Genomic DNA, 20915 nt, shown 5'->3' with positions numbered 1-20915 from the left:
TATAAGTTTTTTTTTTAAGTCAATATAACATAGGTGTGAAGTTCAGGTACATATAAAACTTAAAGAGTCATGCAATGATCACTTGTATTAAGAAGGAAATAACTTTTTAAAGGTTTATTTATTATATAATTAAGTACATTGTAACATCAGAAGAGGGCATCAGATCTCATTACAGGTGGTTGTGAACCACCATGTTGTTGCTGAACTCAGGACCTCTGGAAGAACAGTCAGTGCTCTTAACCACTGAGCCATCTCTCCGGCCCAAGAAGGAAAGGATTAAGTGTTTTAGACCTTTGCTGTATTTAGCCATTTCTTACCTCAGTGCCCACCTGCTGAGTCCCATCCACATGCTTCTGTGGCCAAGCTACAGAAAAGCCCATCAACTGCTTTACCCAGAGGGGTTTTCAGCAATGGCTTGCCTACTGATTTACACAGATGTCTGTGCTTCCCAGATTGGGACAGACACAAGGGGCCCAGGCTGCCCTTTACATGGCACACTTCTACCTGCAATCCCAGACTTGGTCTATATTTCCAGACCACAGCTCTGCCTGCATCCCAGGAGGCTTGCTCTCACCCAAGACAACTAAGTAAAGTCCCCACGCCTCAATCCACTGTCAGCTGGGACCCCCAGCAATCCAAGGAGCTGTGAGCTCTGTCCTGTCCACTCTGGGCTTCTACTTCCAATCCACACCTTTACCTGCAATCCCGGATGCTTGCAACCATCAGGGACCACCAACTCTGCCTGAATTTCTGGAGGTCTGCTGCCTCCTGGGAAAACCAGCTTTACCTGCAGTCCAATGCAAGTCCTGCCCACACCAGCTACAAAAAGATGGCTAAATGTCAGTGTAAGGACACAGTCAACAAAAGCCAGAGCAATATGTTAATACCAGAACCCACTATTGCCAGACCTGGATACCCTAACCTTAAATCTATTCTTATGAAGATGATAGAGGTCTTTAAATAGGAAACTAATAAATTCCTTGCAAAAATACAGGAAAATGCAATGAAACAGAGAAGGTAAATGAATAAAATTAATCAAGACATGAAAATGGAAATAGATGCTATGAAGTAAAAACACAATCTGAGGTAATCTTGGGAAGAGAAAATCCAGGAAAGAGAAACTACAGAGGTGCAAGCATCACCAACAGAATAGGAGAGATGAAAGAGAGAGCTCACGCACAAAAGATACAATAAAAGAAAATGCATCTGTCAAAGAAACTTCCAAATCGGTCCCTTCCACTCTGAACCAGTGCCCTGAGCAGACCATGGCCACTGGCTCCGCACCCATTCCAGCAACACCCACAGAAGCCCGACTCCAAGGTGCTCTAATACATGCAGGACAACAGGTGATGAGGACACATCTGCCCCAACACCCAGAGTAACTGGGTCCCCCAGGGCATAGGGATGCAGGAACCCCCACTCAGCCAGTGGCATGGGTTCCTTCCTGTCTGAACCAGTGCCCTAGCAGACCGTGGATGCTGGCTCTATACCCCGTTTTAGAACACGCAGAGGGAGCCCGACTCCCAGGTGCTCTGAACCACCCACGATCACAGGAGAGGCCAGAACGTTTGCACCAATACCCAGGGTAACTGGATCCCCAGGATCTAAGAACCAAGGAACCCCCACCCAGCTAGGGGCACAGGTTCCTTGTGGTACTGGCTCCACACCAAGTACCACAACACCCAGAGGAAGCCGGACTCCCAGGTGCACTAACTTGCCCAGGATCAGAGGTGCTCTGAAATGCACAGAATCACAGAGGAAGCACGACTCCCAGGAAATCAGACACAGCCAGGATCTCAGGATCATAGGATTACATGATCACAGAATCATAGGGTCAGAGAGACAGCTGGAGTTCTGACATAACCAGGATCACAGGAGGGACAGGCTGCAGTCAGAGACAGCAAGGGCAGGTGACACTGGAGATAACAAGATGACAAGAGACAAGTGCAAGAATATAAGCAACAGAAACCAAGGTTACTTGGAAAAATCAGAACCCATTTCTCCCACTACAGCAAGTCCTGGATACCCCATCACACTGGAAAAGCAAGATTTGGATTTAAAAATCACATCTCATGATAATGATAGAGGACTTTAGGAAGGACATAAATAACTCCCCTAAAGAAATACAGAACACAGATAAACAGGTAGAAGCCCTTAAGGAGGAAACACAAAAATCCCTTAAGGAATTACAGGAAAACAACCAAACGAGTGAAGGAATGGAACAAAACCATCCAGGATCTAAAAGTGGAAATAGAAGCAATAAAAAATAAAATAAAAAATGGAGATGACCTTGGAGATAGAAAACCTAGAAAAGAGATCAGGAGTCATAGATGCAAATATCCCCAACAGAATACAAGAGAAAGAAGAGAGAATCTGAGGGGCAGAAGACACCATAGAAAACATCGACACAATAGTCAAAGAAAATGCAAAATGCAAAAATATCCAACGGAAATCCAGGACACAATGATAAGACCAAACCTAAAGATAATAGATATAGAAGAGAGTGAAGACTCCCAACTTAAAGGGCCAGTAAATATCTTCAACAAAATTATAAAAGAAAACTTTCCTAATCTAAAAGAACATGAACATACGAAAAGCCTACAGAACTCCAAATAGAGTGGACCTGAAAAGAAATTCCTTCTGTCAAATCAAAATATCAAATGCAAAAATCAAAGAAAGAATATTAAAAGCAGTAAGGAAAAAGAGGTCAATTAACATATAAAGGCAGACCTATCAGAATTACATGAGACTTCTCACCAGAGAGTATGAAAGCCAGAAGATCCTGGGCAGATGTCATACAGACCCAAAAGAGAACACAAATGCCAGCCCAGGTTACTGTATCCAGCAAAACTCAATATTAAAGTAGATGCAGAAACCAAGATATTCCATGACAAAACCAAATTTATACAATATCTTCATACAATGTAGCCCTACAAAGGATAATAGATGGAAAACTCCAACACAAGGAGAAAAACTACACCCTACAAAAAGCAAGAAAGTAATCTTCTTTCAACAAATCCAAAAGAAGATAGCTATACAAAAAAAATCCACCTCTAACAACAAAAATAACAGAAAGCAACAATCAATTTCCTTAATATCTCTTAACATCAATGGACTCAATTCCCTAATAAAAAGACATAGACTGACTGTATACAAAAACAGGATCCAGCATTCTGCTACAAACAGGAAACACAACTATGACAGAGACAGACACTACTTCAGAGTAAAAGGCTTTAAAATAATTTTCCAAGGAAATGGTCCTAAGAAACAATCTGAAATAACCATTCTAATATTGAATGAAATTGACTTTCAACCAAAAGTTATCAAAAAAGACAAAGAATGTCACTTAATATTCATCAAAGGAAAAATCCACCAAGATGAACTCAATCCTCAATAGCTATGCTCCAAATGTAAGGGCACCTACATTCATAAAAGAAACCTTACTAAAGTTCAAAGAACATATTGTACCTCACACAATAATAGTGGGAGACTTCAACATCCCACTCTCATCAATGGACAGACCATGGAAACAGAAACTAAACAGAGACATAGAGAGACCTACAGAAGTTATGAATCAAATAGATATAACAAGTATCTATAGAACATTTCATCCTAAAACAAAATAATATAACATCTCAGCACCTCATGGTACCTTCTCCAAAATTGGCAATATAATACATAAGAAAACAGGGTTCGGGGGTTGGGGATTTGTCTCAGTGGTAGAGCGCTTGCCTAAGAAGCGCAAGGTCCTGGGTTCAATCCCCAGCCCCGGGAAAAAAAAAAGAAAAAGAAAACAGGGTTCAACATATACAAGAGGACTGAAATAATCCCAAGCATCCTATCAGATCACAACAGACTAAGGCTGGTCCTCAATATCAAAAAGGACAGAAAGCCACATACACATGGAAACTGAATAACAATCTACTGAATGATACATATGGAAGTTGAAAAACGATCTACTCACTGATAACTTGGTCAAGGAAGAAATAAAGAAAGGAATTAAACACTTTTGAATTTAATGAAAATGAAGGCACAACATATCCAAACTTATGGGACACAATAAAAGCAGTGTTAAGAGGAAAACTCATCTGAGTGCCTCCAAAAAAGGAACTGGAGAGAGCATGCAGTAGCAGCTTGACAGCACACTTAAAAGCTCTAGAATGAAAAGAAGCAAATGCATCAAAGAGAAGTGGATGTCAGGAAATAATCAAATTCAGGGCTGAAATCAACCAATAGAAACAAGAAGAACAATACAAAGGATCAACAAAATAAGGAGCTGGTTCTTTGAGAAAATCAAGAGAGATAACCCTTAGCTAGACTAACCAGAGGGCACAGAGAAAGAATCCAAATGAACAAAATCAAGAAAAAAAAAGGGGGGGTGGGGTGGGACATAGCAACAGAAACTGAGGAAATTAAAAAAAAATCATCAAATCCTACTACAAAAGCATATACTCAACAAAACTGGAAAATCTGGATGAAATGGACAATTTTCTAGATATATACCGGGTACCAAAGTTAAATCAAGATCAGATAAACCTTCTAAACTTAGTCCCATAATTCCTAAGGAAATAGAAACAGTCATTAAAAGTGTCCCAAACTAAAAAAGCCCAGGACCAGATGGATTTAATGCCAAATTCTATCAGACCCTTCATAGAAGACCTAATACCAATGCTGTCCAAACTATTCCACAAAATAGAAACAGAAGGAACACTACCCAATTCCTAAAGTGAAGCCACAATTACACTTATACATAAACTACACAAAGACCCAACAAAGAAAGAGAACTTCAGACCAATTTCCCTTAGGAATAGTGATGCAAAAGTACTCAATAAAATTCTAGCAAACTGAATCCAGGAGCACATCAAAATGATCATGATCAAGTAGGTTTAATCCCAGGGATTCAGGGATAGTTCAATATATGGAGATCCATCAATGTAATCCACTATATAAACAAACTCAATAAAAAAAAAAACCTACATAATCATTAAATTAGATGCTGAAAAATTCAATACCCCTTCATGTTAAAAGTCTTGGAAAGATCAGGAATTCTAGGCCCAAAGCACAGTAAAAGCCATATACAACAAACCAATAGCCAACATCAAACTAAATGGAGAGAAACTTGAAGCAATCCCATTAAAATCAGGGACTAGACAAGGCTGCCCACTCTCTTCCTACTTATTCAAAATAGTACTCGTTGTCCTAGACAGAGCAATCAGACAACAAAAGGAGGTGAAAGGGATAAAAATTGAAAAGGAAGAAGTCAAAATATCACTATTTGCAGATGACATGATAGTATACTTAATTGACCATAAACAGTCCACCAGAGAACTACTAAACCTGATAAACAACTTCAGCAAGTGGCTGGATATAAAATTAACTCAAACATATCAGTAGTTTTCCTCTTGTCAAAGGATAAGCAGACTAAGAAAGATATTAGGGAAACAACATCATTCACAATAGTCACAAATAATATAAACTACCTTTGGGTGACTCTAACCAAGCAAGTGAAAGATCTGTGTGACAAGAACTTCAAGTCTCGGAAGAAAGAATTTGAAGATCTCAGAAGATGGTAAGACCTCCCATGTTTATGGATTGGCAGGATTACTATTGTAAAAATAGCCATTTGGCAAAAGAAATCTACAGATTCAACGCAATTCCCATCAAAATTCCAATTCAATTCTTCACAGAGTTAGAAATAGCAATTTGCAAACTCATTTGGAATAACAAAAAACTCAGGATAGTGAAAAATATCCTCAACAATAAAAGAACTTCTGGGAGAATCATCATCCCTGACCTCAGGTAGTATTACAGAGCAATAGTGATAAAATCTGTATGGTATTGGTACACAGATAGGCAGGTAGATCAATGGAATAGAATTGAAGACCCAGAAATGAACCCACACACCTATGGTCACATGATCTTTGACAAAAGGACTAAAACCATCCAGTGAAAACAAGACAGCATTTTCAACAAATGGTGCTGGTTCAACTGGAGGTAAGCATGTAGAAGAATGAAAATCAATCTATTCTTATTGCCCTGTACAAAGCTCAAGTCCAAGTGGATCAAGGACCTCCACATAAAACCAGATACACTCAATGCAATAAAAGAAAACATAGGGAAGAGCCTGGAACACATGGGCACAGGCGAAAATTTCCTAAAAATAACACCAATGGCTTATGTTCTAAGATCAAGAATGGACAAATGGGACCTCATAAAACTGAAAAGCTTCTGTAAGGCAAAAAAGAAAATGGCAACCAACTGATTGGGAAAAGATCTTTACAACTTGTATATCCTATAGAGGGCTAATATCCAATGTATACAAAGAACTCAAGAACTTAGACTTCAGAGAATCAAATAACCCTATTAAAAATGGGGGACATGGGGGAAGGGTAGGAGTTGGGGGCTTATGGACAGGAAACAAGGAAAGGGAATAACATTTGAAATGTAAGTAAAGAAATATATCTAATAAAAAATAAAATAAAAATTGGGGTATAGAGCTAAACAAAGAATTCCCAACTGAGGAATATTGAATGGCTGAGAGGCACCTAAAGAAATATTCAACATCCTTAGTCATCAGGGAAATGCAAATCATACCCTGAGATACCTCCTCACACCATTCAGAATGTTTAAAATAAGAAACTTAGATGATAGTAGATGCTGGTGAGAATGTGGAGAAAGTGGAAAACTCCTCCACTGTTGGTGGGATTGCAAGCTGGTACAACCACTCTGGAAATCAGTCTGGAGGTTCCTCAGAAAATTTGACATAGGACTACTTGAGGACCCAGTTATTCCACTCCTAGGCATATACCCAAAAGATGCTCCAACATATAACAAAGACACATGGTCTACTATGTTCCTTAGTTTTAATAGTCAGAAGATGGAAAGTACTCAAGATGTCCCTCAACAGAAGAATGGATACAGGAAATGGGGTACATTTACACAATGGATTACTACTCAGCTATTAAAAGCAATGACTTCATGAAATTCTTAGACAAGAGATGGAACTAGAAAATATTAACCCTCTCTCTCTCTCTCTCTCTCTCTCTCTCTCTCTCTCTCTCACACACACACACACACACACACACACACACACACACAAACTCACATAGTGTATGCACTCACTGTGAAGCTCAAGAAGAAGGACAACCAAAGTGCAGAGCTTCAGTCTTAGAAAGGGGAAAAAATATTCATAGGAAGAGATATGGAGACAAAGTTTGGAGCAGATACTAAAGAAATGGCCATCCAGAGAATGCCCCACCTGGGTTCTAGCCCATATAAACATAGCCACCAAACCCAGACACTATTGCTCATGCCAAGAAGTGCATGCTGACAGGAGCCTGATATAGCTGTCTCCTGAGAGGCTCTGCAGAGCCTGACAAATACAGAGGCGAATGCTCGAATCAAACCATTGAACTGAGAATGGGGTCCTCATTGGAGGAGTTAGAGAAGGGATTGAAGGAGCTGAAGGGGTTTGCAACCCCTTAAGAACAACAATACCAACCAACCAAAGATCCCAGGGACTAAACTATCTTCCAAAGAGTACATATGGACGGATTCATGGCTCTAGCTGCATATGTAGCAGTGGATGGCCTTGTTGGGCACCAATGGGAGAGGCCCTTGGTTCTGTCAAGGCTCAGTGCCCCAGTGTAGGGGAATACCAGGGCAGGGAGGGATTGGGTGGGTTGGTAGGGGGGCACCCTCATGGAGGTAGGGGGTGGGGCAATGGGATGGAGGTTTTCTGGAGGGGAAACTGTAAAAGGGGATAACATTTGAAATGTAAATAAAGAAAATATCCAATAAAAGAAAAGAAAAAAGAGAAAAAAGATACTGCTTGTTAAATCAAAAAGACAAAAAGAAAAAGGAATATATGTATATTACAGGTTTATCACCCACAAAGCTAAATGAACTCTAGTCATTTGGGATGACATGCACAAAAATAGAGTATGTCATGTTTGGTGAAATTAACCAGATACTAGAGGACAAATAATAGATGCTTTTCTGGTATAATGAAACTAATTATGCTGACATGAAAGTACTTAACAGAAACTAGGAAAAGTAGATTGTAGGCAGGCAAAGGAGAAAATATGTAGTAGGTATAACAATATATGCAAAGATGAAATGTATGCTTTACTTCTCTATCACAATGTAGTGAATAAAATCATTTTTATATCTACAAAAAAAAGGAAAATGAAAATATCTCCAAAAAAGTTCATAAAAGTTCCCTAACCTAAACCAAGAGATGGCTATAAATGTACGAGCTCACAGGATACCAAATAGACTGGACTAGAATGGAAAGTCCTCCAGACAAATAATAATCAAAGCACTGAACATACAGAATAAAGAAAGAAGATTAAAAGCTTCGAGGAAAAAGGGCCATTTAACATATACAGGTGAACCTATCAGAAGTACTCCTAGGCTCTCAACAGAGACTAAAAGCCAGAAAGGCCTGGGCAGGTATCTTCCATACTCTAAAAGACTACAGATATCAGCCCAGACAACTATACCCAGCAAAACTTGCAGTCACCTTAAATGGAGAAATTAAGATTGCATGACAAAACCAAATTTAAATAATGTTTCATTAATCCAGCCCTACAAGAATACTAGATGAAAACTCTGACAAAAAGTGTAAGCACACACACACACACACACACACACACACAAACACACAGAGAGAGAGAGAGAGAGAGAGAGAGAGAGAGAGAGAGAGAGAGAGAGAGAACCACCACACTCATCAAAAACAAACAAACAAGCAAACAAACGATGAAAAAACCAGGAACTAACAATGATTGCTCATTCGTATTCCTTAAATCAGTGGACTCAATCCCCAATAAATGGCAACCAACAGATTGGGAAAAGATCTTTACCAATCCTACAACAGATAGAGGGCTTATATCCAAAATACACAAAGAGCTCAAGAAGTTAGACCGCAGGGAAACAAATAACCCTATTAAAAATGGGGTTCAGAGCTAAACAAAGAATTCACAGCTGAGGAATGCCGAATGGCTGAGAAACACCTAAAGAAAGTTCAACATCTTTAGTCATAAGGGAAATGCAAATCAAAACAACCCTGAGATTTCACCTCACGCCAGTGAGAATGGCTAAGATCAAAAACTCACGTGACAGCAGATGCTGGCGAGGATGCAGGGAAAGAGGAACACTCCTCCATTGTTGGTGGGATTGCAGACTGGTACAACCATCTGGAAAGCAGTCTGGAGGTTCCTCAGAAAATTGGACATTGAACTGCCTGAGGATCCAGCTATACCTCTCTTGGGCATTACCCAAAAGATGCCCCAACATATAAAAAAGACACGTGCTCCACTATGTTCATCGCAGCCTTATTTATAATAGCCAGAAGCTGGAAAGAACCCAGATGCCCTTCAACAGAGGAATGGATACAGAAAATGTGGTACATCTACACAATGGAATATTACTCAGCTATCAAAAACAACGACTTTATGAAATTCGTAGGCAAATGCCTGGAACTGGAAAATATCATCCTGAGTGAGCTAACCCAAACACAGAAAGACATACATGGTATGCACTCACTGATAAGTGGCTATTAACCCAAATGCTTGAATTACCCTAAATGCCTAGAACAAATGAAACTCAAGACGGATGATCAAAATGTGAATGCTTCACTCCTTCTTTAAAAGGGGAACAAGAATACCCTTGGCAGGGAAGAGAGAGGCAAAGATTAAAACAGAGACTGAAGGAACACCCATTCAGAGTCTGCCCCACATGTGGCCCATGCATATACAGCCATCCAATTAGACAAGATGGATGAAGCAAAGAAGTGCAGACCGACAGGAGCCGGATGTAGATCGCTCCTGAGAGACACAGCCAGAATACAGCAAATACAGAGGCGAATACCAGCAGCAAACCACTGAACTGAGAATAGGACCCCCGTTGAAGGAATCAGAGAAAGAACTGGAAGAGCTTGAAGGGGCTCGAGACCCCATATGTACAACAATGCCAAGCAACCAGAGCTTCCAGGGACTAAGCCACTACCTAAAGACTATACATGGACTGACCCTGGACTCTGACCTCATAGGTAGCAATGAATATCCTAGTAAGAGCACCAGTGGAAGGGGAAGCCCTGGGTCCTGCTAAGACTGAACCCCCAGTGAACTAGACTGTTGGGGGGAGGGGGACACCGATAAGAAAGGGGAGGGGGGAGGGGGATGTTTGCCCGGAAACTGGGAAAGGGAATAACACTCGAAATGTATATAAGAAATACTCAAGTTAATAATAATAAAAACAAAAAAAAACAAAAACAAAAACTCAGGTGACAGCAAATGCTGGCAAGGATGTGGAGAAAGAGGAACACTCCTCCATTGTTGGTGGGATTGCAGACTGGTAAAACCATTCTGGAAATCAGTCTGGAGGTTCCTCAGAAAATTGGACATTGAACTACCTGAGGACCCAGCTATACCTCTCTTGGGCATATACCCAAAAGATGCTCCAACATACAACAAAGACACAAGCTCCACTATGTTCATTGCAGCCTTATTTATAATAGCCAGAAGCTGGAAAGAACCCAGATGCCCTTCAACAGAAGAATGGATACAGAAATTGTGGTACATCTACACAATGGAATATTACTCAGCTATCAAAAACAATGACTTTATGAAATTCATAGGCAAATGGATGGAACTGGAAAATATCCTGAATGAGGTAACCCAATCACAGAAAAATACACATGGTATGTACTCATTGATAAGTGGCTATTAGCCCAAATGCTTGAATTACCCTAGATGCACAGAACACATGAAACTTAAGAGAGATGACCAAAATGTGAATGCTTCACTCCTTCTTTAAAAGGGGAACAAGAATACCCTTGGCAGGGAATAGGGAGGCAAAGTTTAGAACAGAGGCAGAAGGAACACCCATTCAGAGCCTGCCCCACATGTGGCCCATACATACAGCCACCAAACTAGATAAGATCGATGAAGCAAAGAAGTTCAGGCTGACAGGAACGGGATGTAGATCTCTCCTGAGAGACACAGCCAGAATACAGCAAATACATAGGCGAATGTCATCATTAAACCACTGAACTGAGAACAGGACCCCGGTTGAAGGAATCTTAGAAAGGACTGAAAGAGCTTGAAGGGGCTTGAGACCCCATATGAACAACAATGCCAACCAACCAGAGCTTCCAGGGACTAAGCCACTACCTAAAGACTATACATGGACTGACCCTGGACTCTGACCTCATAGGTAGCAATGAATAGCCTAGTAAGAGCACGAGTGGAAGGGGAAGCCCTTGGTCCTGCCAAGACTGAACCCCCAGTGAATGTGATTGTTGGGGGGAGGGCGGTAATGGGGGGAGGATGGGGAGGGGAACACCCATAGAGAAGGGGAGGGGGAGGGGTTAGGGGGATGTTGGCCTGGAAACCGGGATGGGGAATAATAATCAAAATGTAAATAAGAAATACTCAAGTTAATAAAGATGGAAAAAAAACATTACATATTGTTTAAGATAATAAGGAAAGGACTTAAGGGCCTCTGGAAGCCTTCACTTTCTGCTTGTAACTTCAGTCTTTACATGGGACAGAAAACAGGCAGGTGGGTTCCTGGCTGACCTGTTCCTGGCTCTCCAAGATACTGTAAAAGCTATGGTTGCCTGGTTTCCTGCTTCTGAGTGAGAAAAATGCTTGTTGGATCCCATGGCATATCAGCAGGCTTCTGTATTCCCTAAATGCTAGCTTACAGTGCATTGATAAAAGCAACAAAGTCTCTAATTGCACAGAAAAGTTCCCAGAAAGAGTTTCTAAGACATGCCCCCAAGATTCTGTGCTATGGCTAATGGGACTCATTCAAGGTTTCCTGGAAATAACTAATGGCCTCATTCCACTCTGATTTTGATAGGAGGAAGTGCAGTGTCTTGTAGCCTGACACGGGCACTAATGTACAGGCAAAGAAAAGCGTAGCCAACATTTAGAGCCTTAACTCTGACCTTTGACTTTGTCTGCTGTGAAATCTTAAAATAGACATTTATAAGGTTAATATTGGCTGTAAACCTGACAGGCTCTAGGATTCTCCACAAAACAAGCTTATGGTCATACCTGTGATTGCTTGCCTGGACTAGATCATCTTCTGGGTATGCCTGGGAAGGATTTCATTGTTTATATTAACTGAAATGGGAAGCTGTACTTGTAATATGTATGGCACTTTTTTCTGCTTGCCCACATATAAAGAGAATGGAAGGGAAAAAAAAATAAGATGACAGATAGAGCTGCTGGACAGCTCCAAATCAAATAATCAAAGAATTTTGCTTTTGAAACTTGTTCCCCCGGGATACTACTGATCATTCCACACAGCTTCATGTAAGTAATGGAAATGAACTGGTTTAATGATTTCCCATTAAAGTCTAAATATGTCCTGGCAAAAAAAAATCTAATAATGCAAGAAAAACATAATCCACTATGAAAAGTAGGCTTTATCTCAGGGATACAGGGATGGTTCAATATATGAAAATCTATCAATACAATCCACCATATAAATTAACTGAAAAAAAACCCCACATGATTCTATCATTAGATGTTGAAAAGCCTTTGTCAAACAAAATCAAACACCCCTTCATGTTAAAAGACTAAGAGAGAACAAAGATAACAGGTGCATAGGTCAACATAACAAAAATAATATGCAGCAAACCAATACCCAATGTCAAATTAAATGGAGAAACTTAAATCAATTCCACTAAAATTAATTATAATACAAGGCTGCCCATTCTCTCCTTATCTATTCAACACAGTATTGGAATTTCTAGCTAGAGCAATAAGATAGCTAAAGGAGATCTGCGGGATACAAATTCGGAAGGGAGAAGTCAAAGGATCACTATTCATGGCTGATAATGATGGTGTACATAAGTGACCCAGAAAATTCTACTAGAAAATTGTTGATGAACACTTTCGGGAAAGTGGCTGTATACAAATTCAGTAGCCCTTCTTTATACAAGTGATAAATTGCCCTAGAAAGAAATTAAGAAAACACCACCCTTCACAATCTCCACAAATAATGTAAAATATTATGGTGAACCTGTACTCGAGCAAGGAAAAGACAAGTATCTGAAGAAAGAAATTGAGGACAATATCAGAAGATGGAAAGAACTCATGTGCTCAGGGATCAGAAGGATTAACAGTAAAACTGGCCATCTTACCAAAAGCATTTCAACACAATTCCCATAGAAATGTCCACACAATTATTTTTTTCTTTTTTGTTATTTTTATTAAATGTTTTATTTACATTCCAAATGTTCCCCCCCCCTTTCCAATTCTGCCTCCAAGAGTTCTTCACAACATCCCCCTCCCCTTTGCTTCTGAGAGGGTGCTCCCAACCTCGATGTCACCCTCACTCATTCACCCTGCCCCCCTTACCTGCCCACCCCCATCTACCCTCACCTTCCACATCCCACTACCCCGGGGCATAAGTTTATACAGAATTAGGCACATCCCCTCCAAATGAGGCCAGACAAGATAGTCCCCTGCTAGATACATGCCAGGGACCTTTGGACCAGCCTGTGTATCCTCTTCGGTTGGTGGCTTAGTCTCTGGGAGCTCCCAGGGGTCCAGGCTAGTTGACATTGTTGGACTTCCTATAGGGTTGCCATCCCCTTCAGTTCCAGCAATCTTTTCCCTAACTTTTCCATCATGGTCCCCGACTTCATTCCAATGGTTGGCTGTAAGAATCTGCATCTGTCTCAGTCAGCTGCAAGTAGAGCCTCTCAGAGGACAGCCATGCTAGGCTCCTTTCTGCAAGTACAACATAGCATCAGTAATAGTGTCAGGGTTTGGTGCCCAGAGATGTAATGGATCCTAAGTTGGGCCTGTTACCTGATACCCTTTCCTTCAGTTTCTGTTCCATTTTTGTTTCTGAATTTCTATTAGACAGGAGCAATTCTGGGCCTAAAATTCAGAAGGTGGGTTGGTGTCCCCATCCCTCCACTGGGGACCCTGTTTAACTACTGGAGGTGGTCAACAAAGGTTCTTCGTCTCCACAGTTGGGCATTTTGGCTAAGGTCACCACCATTGAGTCCTAGGAAATTCTCACATCCCAGGTCTCTGGTTTTCAGATGTATCCCCACCTTCTAATCCTTTCAGTCGAATGTTTTTCTTCATTTTCCTGGCCCTCTGGGCTTCTCTCCTTTCTCCCCCTATACCTACCTAATCCTGCCCCTCTTTACCCCTTCTCCTGCCAGGTCCCTCCCTCCCTCTTCCTCCTGGGATTATTTTGTTCCCCCTTCTAAGTGAGATTGAAACATCCTCATTTGGGCCTTCCTTTCTGATAAACTTCTTACTGTCTGTGGGGTGTATCATGGGTATCCTTTACTTTTTGGCAAATATACTCTTATCAGTGAGTACATACCGTGCATGTCCTTTTGTGGTTGGGTTACCTCAGGATATTTTCTGGTTCTACCCACGGCGATTGTCACTATGATAACCCTACTATTCCATGAGCATGGAAGATTTTTCTTCTGAGGTCTTTTTGATTTTTTTTTTCAGGGACTTGAAGTTCTTGTCATATAGATCTTTTACTTGCATGGCTAGAGCTACACTAAGATATTTTATATTATTTGTGGCTATTGTAAAGGGTGTTGTTTCTATAATTTCTTTCTCAGCCTGCTTATCATTTGTATAAAGGAAGGCTACTGATTTGAGTTAATCTTATATCCAGCCATTTTGCTGAAGTTGTTTATAGCTCTAGGAGTTCTCAGGTAGAATTTTTGAGGTCACTTAGGTATTTATTATCACAGCATCCTCAAATAGTGATATCTTCTTCCTTTCCAATTCATATCCCCTTGATTGCCTTTTGTTGTCTTACTGCCTTAGCTAAAACTTCAAGTGCAGTACTATATTGAATAAATAGGAAGAGAATAGGCAGACAACAGCTGTGAAGTCATAATCCTGGGCCCATATCAGCACTGTTCACTGAGCAGCTAGTCATAAGGGCATAGACCCGGGAACTGGCTTTACCTGCAGGTTCTTTATAACACCTAAATGTAAACTACATCCAGTGAGGTTACTACATGCACAGTGATTGAGTAATGCATGACTCCTGAATGGTAAGGAAAGCTCATTCATCTGTTTCAGTCTGTCATACAATCAACTGGATAGCATAGTCAACAGTGCATCATCATGCATCAGTGCACGAGTAGTCAGGTCATGATTTCAATAGAGTTTAGCATCAAGGCAAGTTTAGTCTCACAAAAATAGTGGGGGGGAAAAAGACGTGCTGTTTACAATCTGAAAAAGCAATATTTTACTAATGTAATGTTTCAACTAATTTTACTCGGTGGGATGGGCTCAGTGGGAAATGTCTACACTATGCAATGCTGGCCTCTTGAACATGATCATTGGATAAAGATGTCCAAAGTAGATCCTACAGCGGTGTCACCTAGTTTCCACCTAAAAAACCGTCATCACATTACACATATACAGAAATGCTTTATGAAAAATAAATCATATTGCTGTTACAGTTTCTGGCATCTCTAGATAATAGAGATGATTTTCTTAGAAGGCAGAACTCAAGAAGAAGTACCAAATGGTAAGTAATGGGACCATGTAGAAGCATGGAATATGTAATAGTAAGTACACATCCATACCAATGAAGTCATGCTGCTGATAGACGGTTGGTTGCTGATTATCCTACTTCATTACATCTCTGGCAGATACATGAAAATGCTCTTTTGAATACACATGAGTATCTAATGCTACATTCTCTTGTCGTATTCTCTTCGAGCTGGGCTAGATAACAAAGCACAATATGTGAAGAGAATATGTGAAAATTCAAAACAAAACAAGGAACCACCACCCACCACCCTTTCACAGGTACATCTACTAAAAAAGTGTGATCACATACTGCCTGAAGTTTAAATAAGCAATGGGTCATTTAAGATGAGGGGTATGTCATTCTATACATTTTGGCAGAAGGATAACTATCACCAAGTGACAATGCAAAAGAAGATGAACAGGAGCCACAGAAGAGCTATAAGAACAGTCCAATAAACTTCTGTAAATGGATTTGCAACACATACAGCAAACTTCAATACCTACTCCAAATGGTTCTAAATAGAAACCACAACCACAATCGGTGATCTCTTCAACTACATTTGAGTGAGCATGGTAAATGATTTCCTTGCTGCAAGGTTATGATGAAAAAGAAATGAATGGTATTTTTCCCTGAAACTGAAGACACCTGTGATATAATCACAGTAAAGGCTTTATCAAGTCATTTACATGAATAAGATGTTTCTCTTGTATGAATTCTTTCCTATTTCCTGGCATCAAGATGATATATAAAGGCTTTAAAATGTTTACAGGGCGGGTTGGGGATTTAGCTTAGTGGTAGAGCACTTGCCTAGCAAGCACAAGGCCCTGGGTTCGGTCCCCAGCTCCGAAAAAAAAAAGAAAAGAAAATGTTTACAGGGCTAGAGACATGGCTGTGTAAAGACAAATTTATTCCCAGGACAAAGGTCAGGTTTTTGATAACTTCCTATAATTCCTGCTATGAGAAGATCCAAGAGTTCTAATCTTCTTGAGAACCAACAATGCTCGTGTTCATACACACAAAAGGACACACTGACATCACATAATTAAAAGGAATAGAACTGGTTGACCAAATAAGTTTTACTCATAAATGTATTTAGTGTGTAAGCATTCATTCCTGTGACTCAGGTTTTGAGGTATTTAAAGGCTTACCTAAAGCTTTTCTTCACCATAAATTGGTTCATGTAACAGAAAGCAAGTGTGTACGGTTGAAGTACAATCCTCAGCTGGTAGTATCCTTCTGGAAGACTTAAAAAAATGCTGTCCTGTTGGAGGCAATATGTCACTTGGGGTAGGTTTGAGAATTTACATCTATACACCATTTCTAGTGTACACTCTCTGCTTCATGCTTTAGGATGAGGATGTGAGCTCTGATCACCCTGCTTTAGCTGCCATGTGTGACATTTCATGACTGTCATGGTGATCCCATACCTTTCTGGAACCATAAGCCAAATTAATCTCTTTTATAAGCTGCCTTAGACATTGTGTTTTATCACAGCAACAGAAAAAGCACTTTTGTAAATAGATTTGTAAGACATACAGCAAACTTCAATTCCTACTCCAAACATTTCAAACTATGAAAGTTTTATATCAGAATGAGCTATTTCATGTAATTGTAGAGAAATGTGATTATAAGTACAAACAAAAATAAACAGGGATTTCTGTGCTCACAAGTACAAACAAAATAAAGAGGGACATCAAACCATAAAGTTTGAATAGATTGTTGACACTTGTCCCATTTTTTTGTCCAGAAAAATAATCCTGTTTGACTGAATATAAATGTGACAGCTATACATATTGCCAAATCCTTTATAGTCATAGTTTCTCTCCAGTAGAAATTCTTTCATGATGATAAAGATTGTAGAAATGTTCAAATGTTTCACTATATTAAATATATCCATATAGCCTTGCCCTAGTATGCATTCTTTCAAGACGATGAAGACTTGTGAAATGTGAAAAGGCTTGACCCAATGTAGTACACTCATTGTTTCTCTCCACTATGGGTTTCTTTCATGATGATGAAGACTACAGAAATGTACAAAGGCTTCATCATGTTAAATATACTCAGAGTTTCTCTACATTATAGTTTCCTTAGTGCCTTTGAAGATGTCTGACATGCAAAGGGTATATCACATTGATGACAGTCACAGGGTTTCTTTCCTGTGTGTTATGGGTTCTTTTATGATACTGGAGACGACTTTGACACACAAAGGCTTTACCACATTGGTCATATTCAAAGAATTTCTCTCCAGTATGTATTATTTTATATATATGAAGATAACTGTGAAGTACAAAGACTTTAGCATATTTATTACATCCATAGGGTCTCTCTCCAGCATGTGTTGTTTTATGATACAGGAGACCACTTTCACATGCAAAGGCTTGATCATATTGATGACCTTTATAGGGTTTCTTTGCTGTATATGTTATGGGTTCTTTTATGATATTGGAGACCACTTTGACACACAAAGGTTTTGCCACATTGCTTACATTCATAGGGTTTCTGTCCAGTATGTCTTCTTTTATATGTTAGGAGATGACTGCTTCACGCAAAGGCTTTACCACATTGGTCACATTCAAAGGGTTTCTCTCCAGTATGTGTATTCTTTTATATATTTGAAAATAACTGCCAGGTGAAAGACTTTACCATATTCATTACATCCATAGGGTTTCTCTCCAGGATGTGTTGTTTTATGATACAGGAGACCATTTTGACATGCAAAGGCTTGATCACATTGATTACCCTCATCGGGTTTCTCTCCATTATGCATTTGTTTATGTTTCTGGAGACCACTTTGCTGTGCAGTCTTTGCTACACTGCTTACATTCATAGGGTTTCTCTTCAGCATGTGTTCTTTTATGCACGTGGAGACTACTGTGACTTACAAATGGCTTTGCCACACTGCTTACATTCACAGAGTTTCTCTCTAGTATGTATTGTTTTATGCACTTGGAGATTATTGTTCCGTGCAAAGGCTTTCCCACATTGGTCACATTCAAAGGGTTTCTCTCCAGTATGTGTTCTTCGATGTATCTGAAGATAACTGTGATATATGAATGTTTTCCCACATTCATTACATCCATGGGGCTTCTCTCCAGTATGTGTTCTTCTATGATACTGGAGACCACTTTGACATGCAAAGGCTTTATTACATTGCTTACACTCATAGAGTTTCTTTCCAGTATGTGTTCTTATATGTTGTATAAAATGATTGTTTTGTGCAAAGGATTTACCACATTGATTACATTCATAGAGCTTCTCTACAGTATGAATTCTTTGATGTCTTTGAAGATGACTGTGACGTGCAAAGGCTTTATCACACTGCTTACATTCAAAGGGTCTCTTTCCCGTATGTGTTCTTTTATGCTGTTGGAGACCACTCTGACTTGCAAAGGCTTTCCCACATTGCTTACACTCAAAGGGTTTTTCTCCAGTATGTGTTCTTTTATGCACTTGGAGATTACTGCTTTGTGAAAAGGCTTTACCGCACTGATTACATTTATAGGGTTTCTCCCCAGTATGACTTCTTCCATGCCTTTCAAGATGACTGTGCTGTACAAAGGCCTTACCACAGAGATTGCATTCATAAGCTTTCTCTGCAGTATGTGTTCTTTGACGTATTTGTAGATTGGTATAACATGCAAAGTCTTTACCACTTTGGCTACATTTCACAGTATGAATTCCTGCATGTTGCTGAAGATGACTGTGTTGTGGAACGTCTTTACCACGTTGATTACATTCGTCAGGTTTCTCACCTGTATGAATTCTTTTATGCATTTTAAGAGAACTGTGACCTGTAAAGGCTTTACCACATTGGTTACAATTAGAGGGTTTGTCTCCGCCGTGTGTTCTTTTATGTATTTGTATACTACTGTGATATGCAAAGGACTCAAAATATTGAATACCTTCATAGGATTTCTCTCCGGTATGAATTTGTTGATGTCTTTGAGAATGGCTGTGATAAGCAAAGATTTTACCATGTTGAGTAAATTCTGAGGATTTCTCTTCAATAGGACTTTTTTCATGCCTGCAAAGATAAATGGCACATATGCAAGCTTTCCCACGTGCATTATACTGATGACTCTTTTTATCTGTGTGAATTAGTTTTACAGTTTGGCCTAATTATAAAGAGCAATCTGATATTAAGGTATTATCAGTATTTTTCATTCATAGTGTTCCCCGCCATTATGGGCTGTTTTACATGTTTGAAGATACAAGTCATGTGAGAGCATTGATTAAATGGCTCACGTTTATAGCATCCTTTTTCTATAAGAGGTTTGCTACATATTTGAAGAAACTGGAAGAACTCAGATCTTCACCACACTGACTGTATTCATAAATTTTGCTATTCTGTGAGTCATAATACATTTTCAAAGTGAACCAAAGCAAACACAAGTATTTTCACATTTAGTATTCATAGCAATAGATTGCACTGTAAGTTTGTATATGGCCCTGATAAAGAATTATTTGTATATCTGTATCCCTCCTCAAAGTGGAGACTACTATGTATTTTCTATTTAATTGTTCTGGTTGAGAGCGAGGTTCATTGCTACTTTCAATATTTCTATATTATACGGCTGGTATCCATTGTGATATATGATATCAATATCAAAAGAAGAATAGCAAATGAAAAGCTTTCACATTACATTCAAACAGTTTGACCTTTTTTCCTTATAGACATGTGGTACAGGGATTAAGGTTTCTCTATGCCACATTCTTGACTCTCATAAACTGCCCATATCACTAAACTTAGCTACATTATTACAAATATATGAGTAATACTAACTTTACTGTGGACTATTTTCTTATTAGAAGGCTTTGGACATAGGCTCATCACCTAATCATTGTGTGTACCCTCTGCAATATCTGAATAGTAGTAGGTTGAACAAACCGGCAGTCCTACAGTATAAGCTCTATTGGGCTATGATTCAAATGGTGATATCTGTGAAGGCATTGTTTCTTTGTGTTTGTAGTTAGAGGAATACTGTGTAAGCACAAATTAGATACCTGATATTAACATACATGGTTTCGTGAAAACTTAGTAATCATGCATAACTTAAAGCAGTGCTTTTTTTTTTCCTTTGCTTTCCTTTAAAATTTGCAGGACACATTAAAATGTATTCAGAGACACATTTTTATCAGTTTGTACTTGAAAATTACCTTCCATGTCTTCTAGAACTTTGAAAATGTTCTTCAATATTATGGTCTTCCCAATTGTTGCCTAAATATAATACCAGAGAACATATGTTATATTATTGGAAATTAGGCAAAATTGAAGTTACTATCTTCAGTGAACCTTAGAACCGTGCTTGATTTATTCATCTCATTATTCATCATTCTCAACAGAAATTACAAAAAGAAATGCCAAT

At 39.3% G+C, this 20915-nt stretch overlaps 1 protein-coding gene across 6 annotated transcripts in view; it reads right to left on the bottom strand.

Annotated features, from left to right (window-relative positions):
- Zfp442 (zinc finger protein 442) overlaps positions 1 to 20915 on the bottom strand; it is a 44984-nt gene that overhangs the window by 10677 nt on the left and 13392 nt on the right. Inside the window, exons 3-7 of one of the 6 annotated variants that reach the window (XR_015683865.1) lie at positions 20707 to 20767; positions 19452 to 19573; positions 16698 to 16810; positions 15602 to 15743; positions 13205 to 13751 (exon numbers count right to left, since the gene is read on the bottom strand). Coding sequence is in view for 2 of the 6 variants with exons in the window: in XM_087654987.1 (XP_087511113.1) it covers positions 16698 to 16810; positions 19452 to 19573; positions 20707 to 20767 (296 nt within the window). In the remaining 4 variants the exon portion in view is untranslated. Of the gene's footprint in view, positions 1 to 13204; positions 15744 to 16697; positions 19574 to 20706; positions 20768 to 20915 lie in introns of those variants that run through there. The other 5 variants (XR_015683863.1, XM_087654987.1, XR_015683862.1 and 2 more) reach the window with 5 other exon arrangements.

Source organism: Rattus norvegicus, chromosome 3 (genome assembly GCF_021556685.1).
Source record: "Rattus norvegicus strain SHRSP/BbbUtx chromosome 3, alternate assembly SHRSP_T2T, whole genome shotgun sequence".
Classification (NCBI taxonomy): Eukaryota; Metazoa; Chordata; class Mammalia; order Rodentia; family Muridae; genus Rattus; species Rattus norvegicus.
This window is presented reverse-complemented; position numbering and strand designations above follow the sequence as displayed.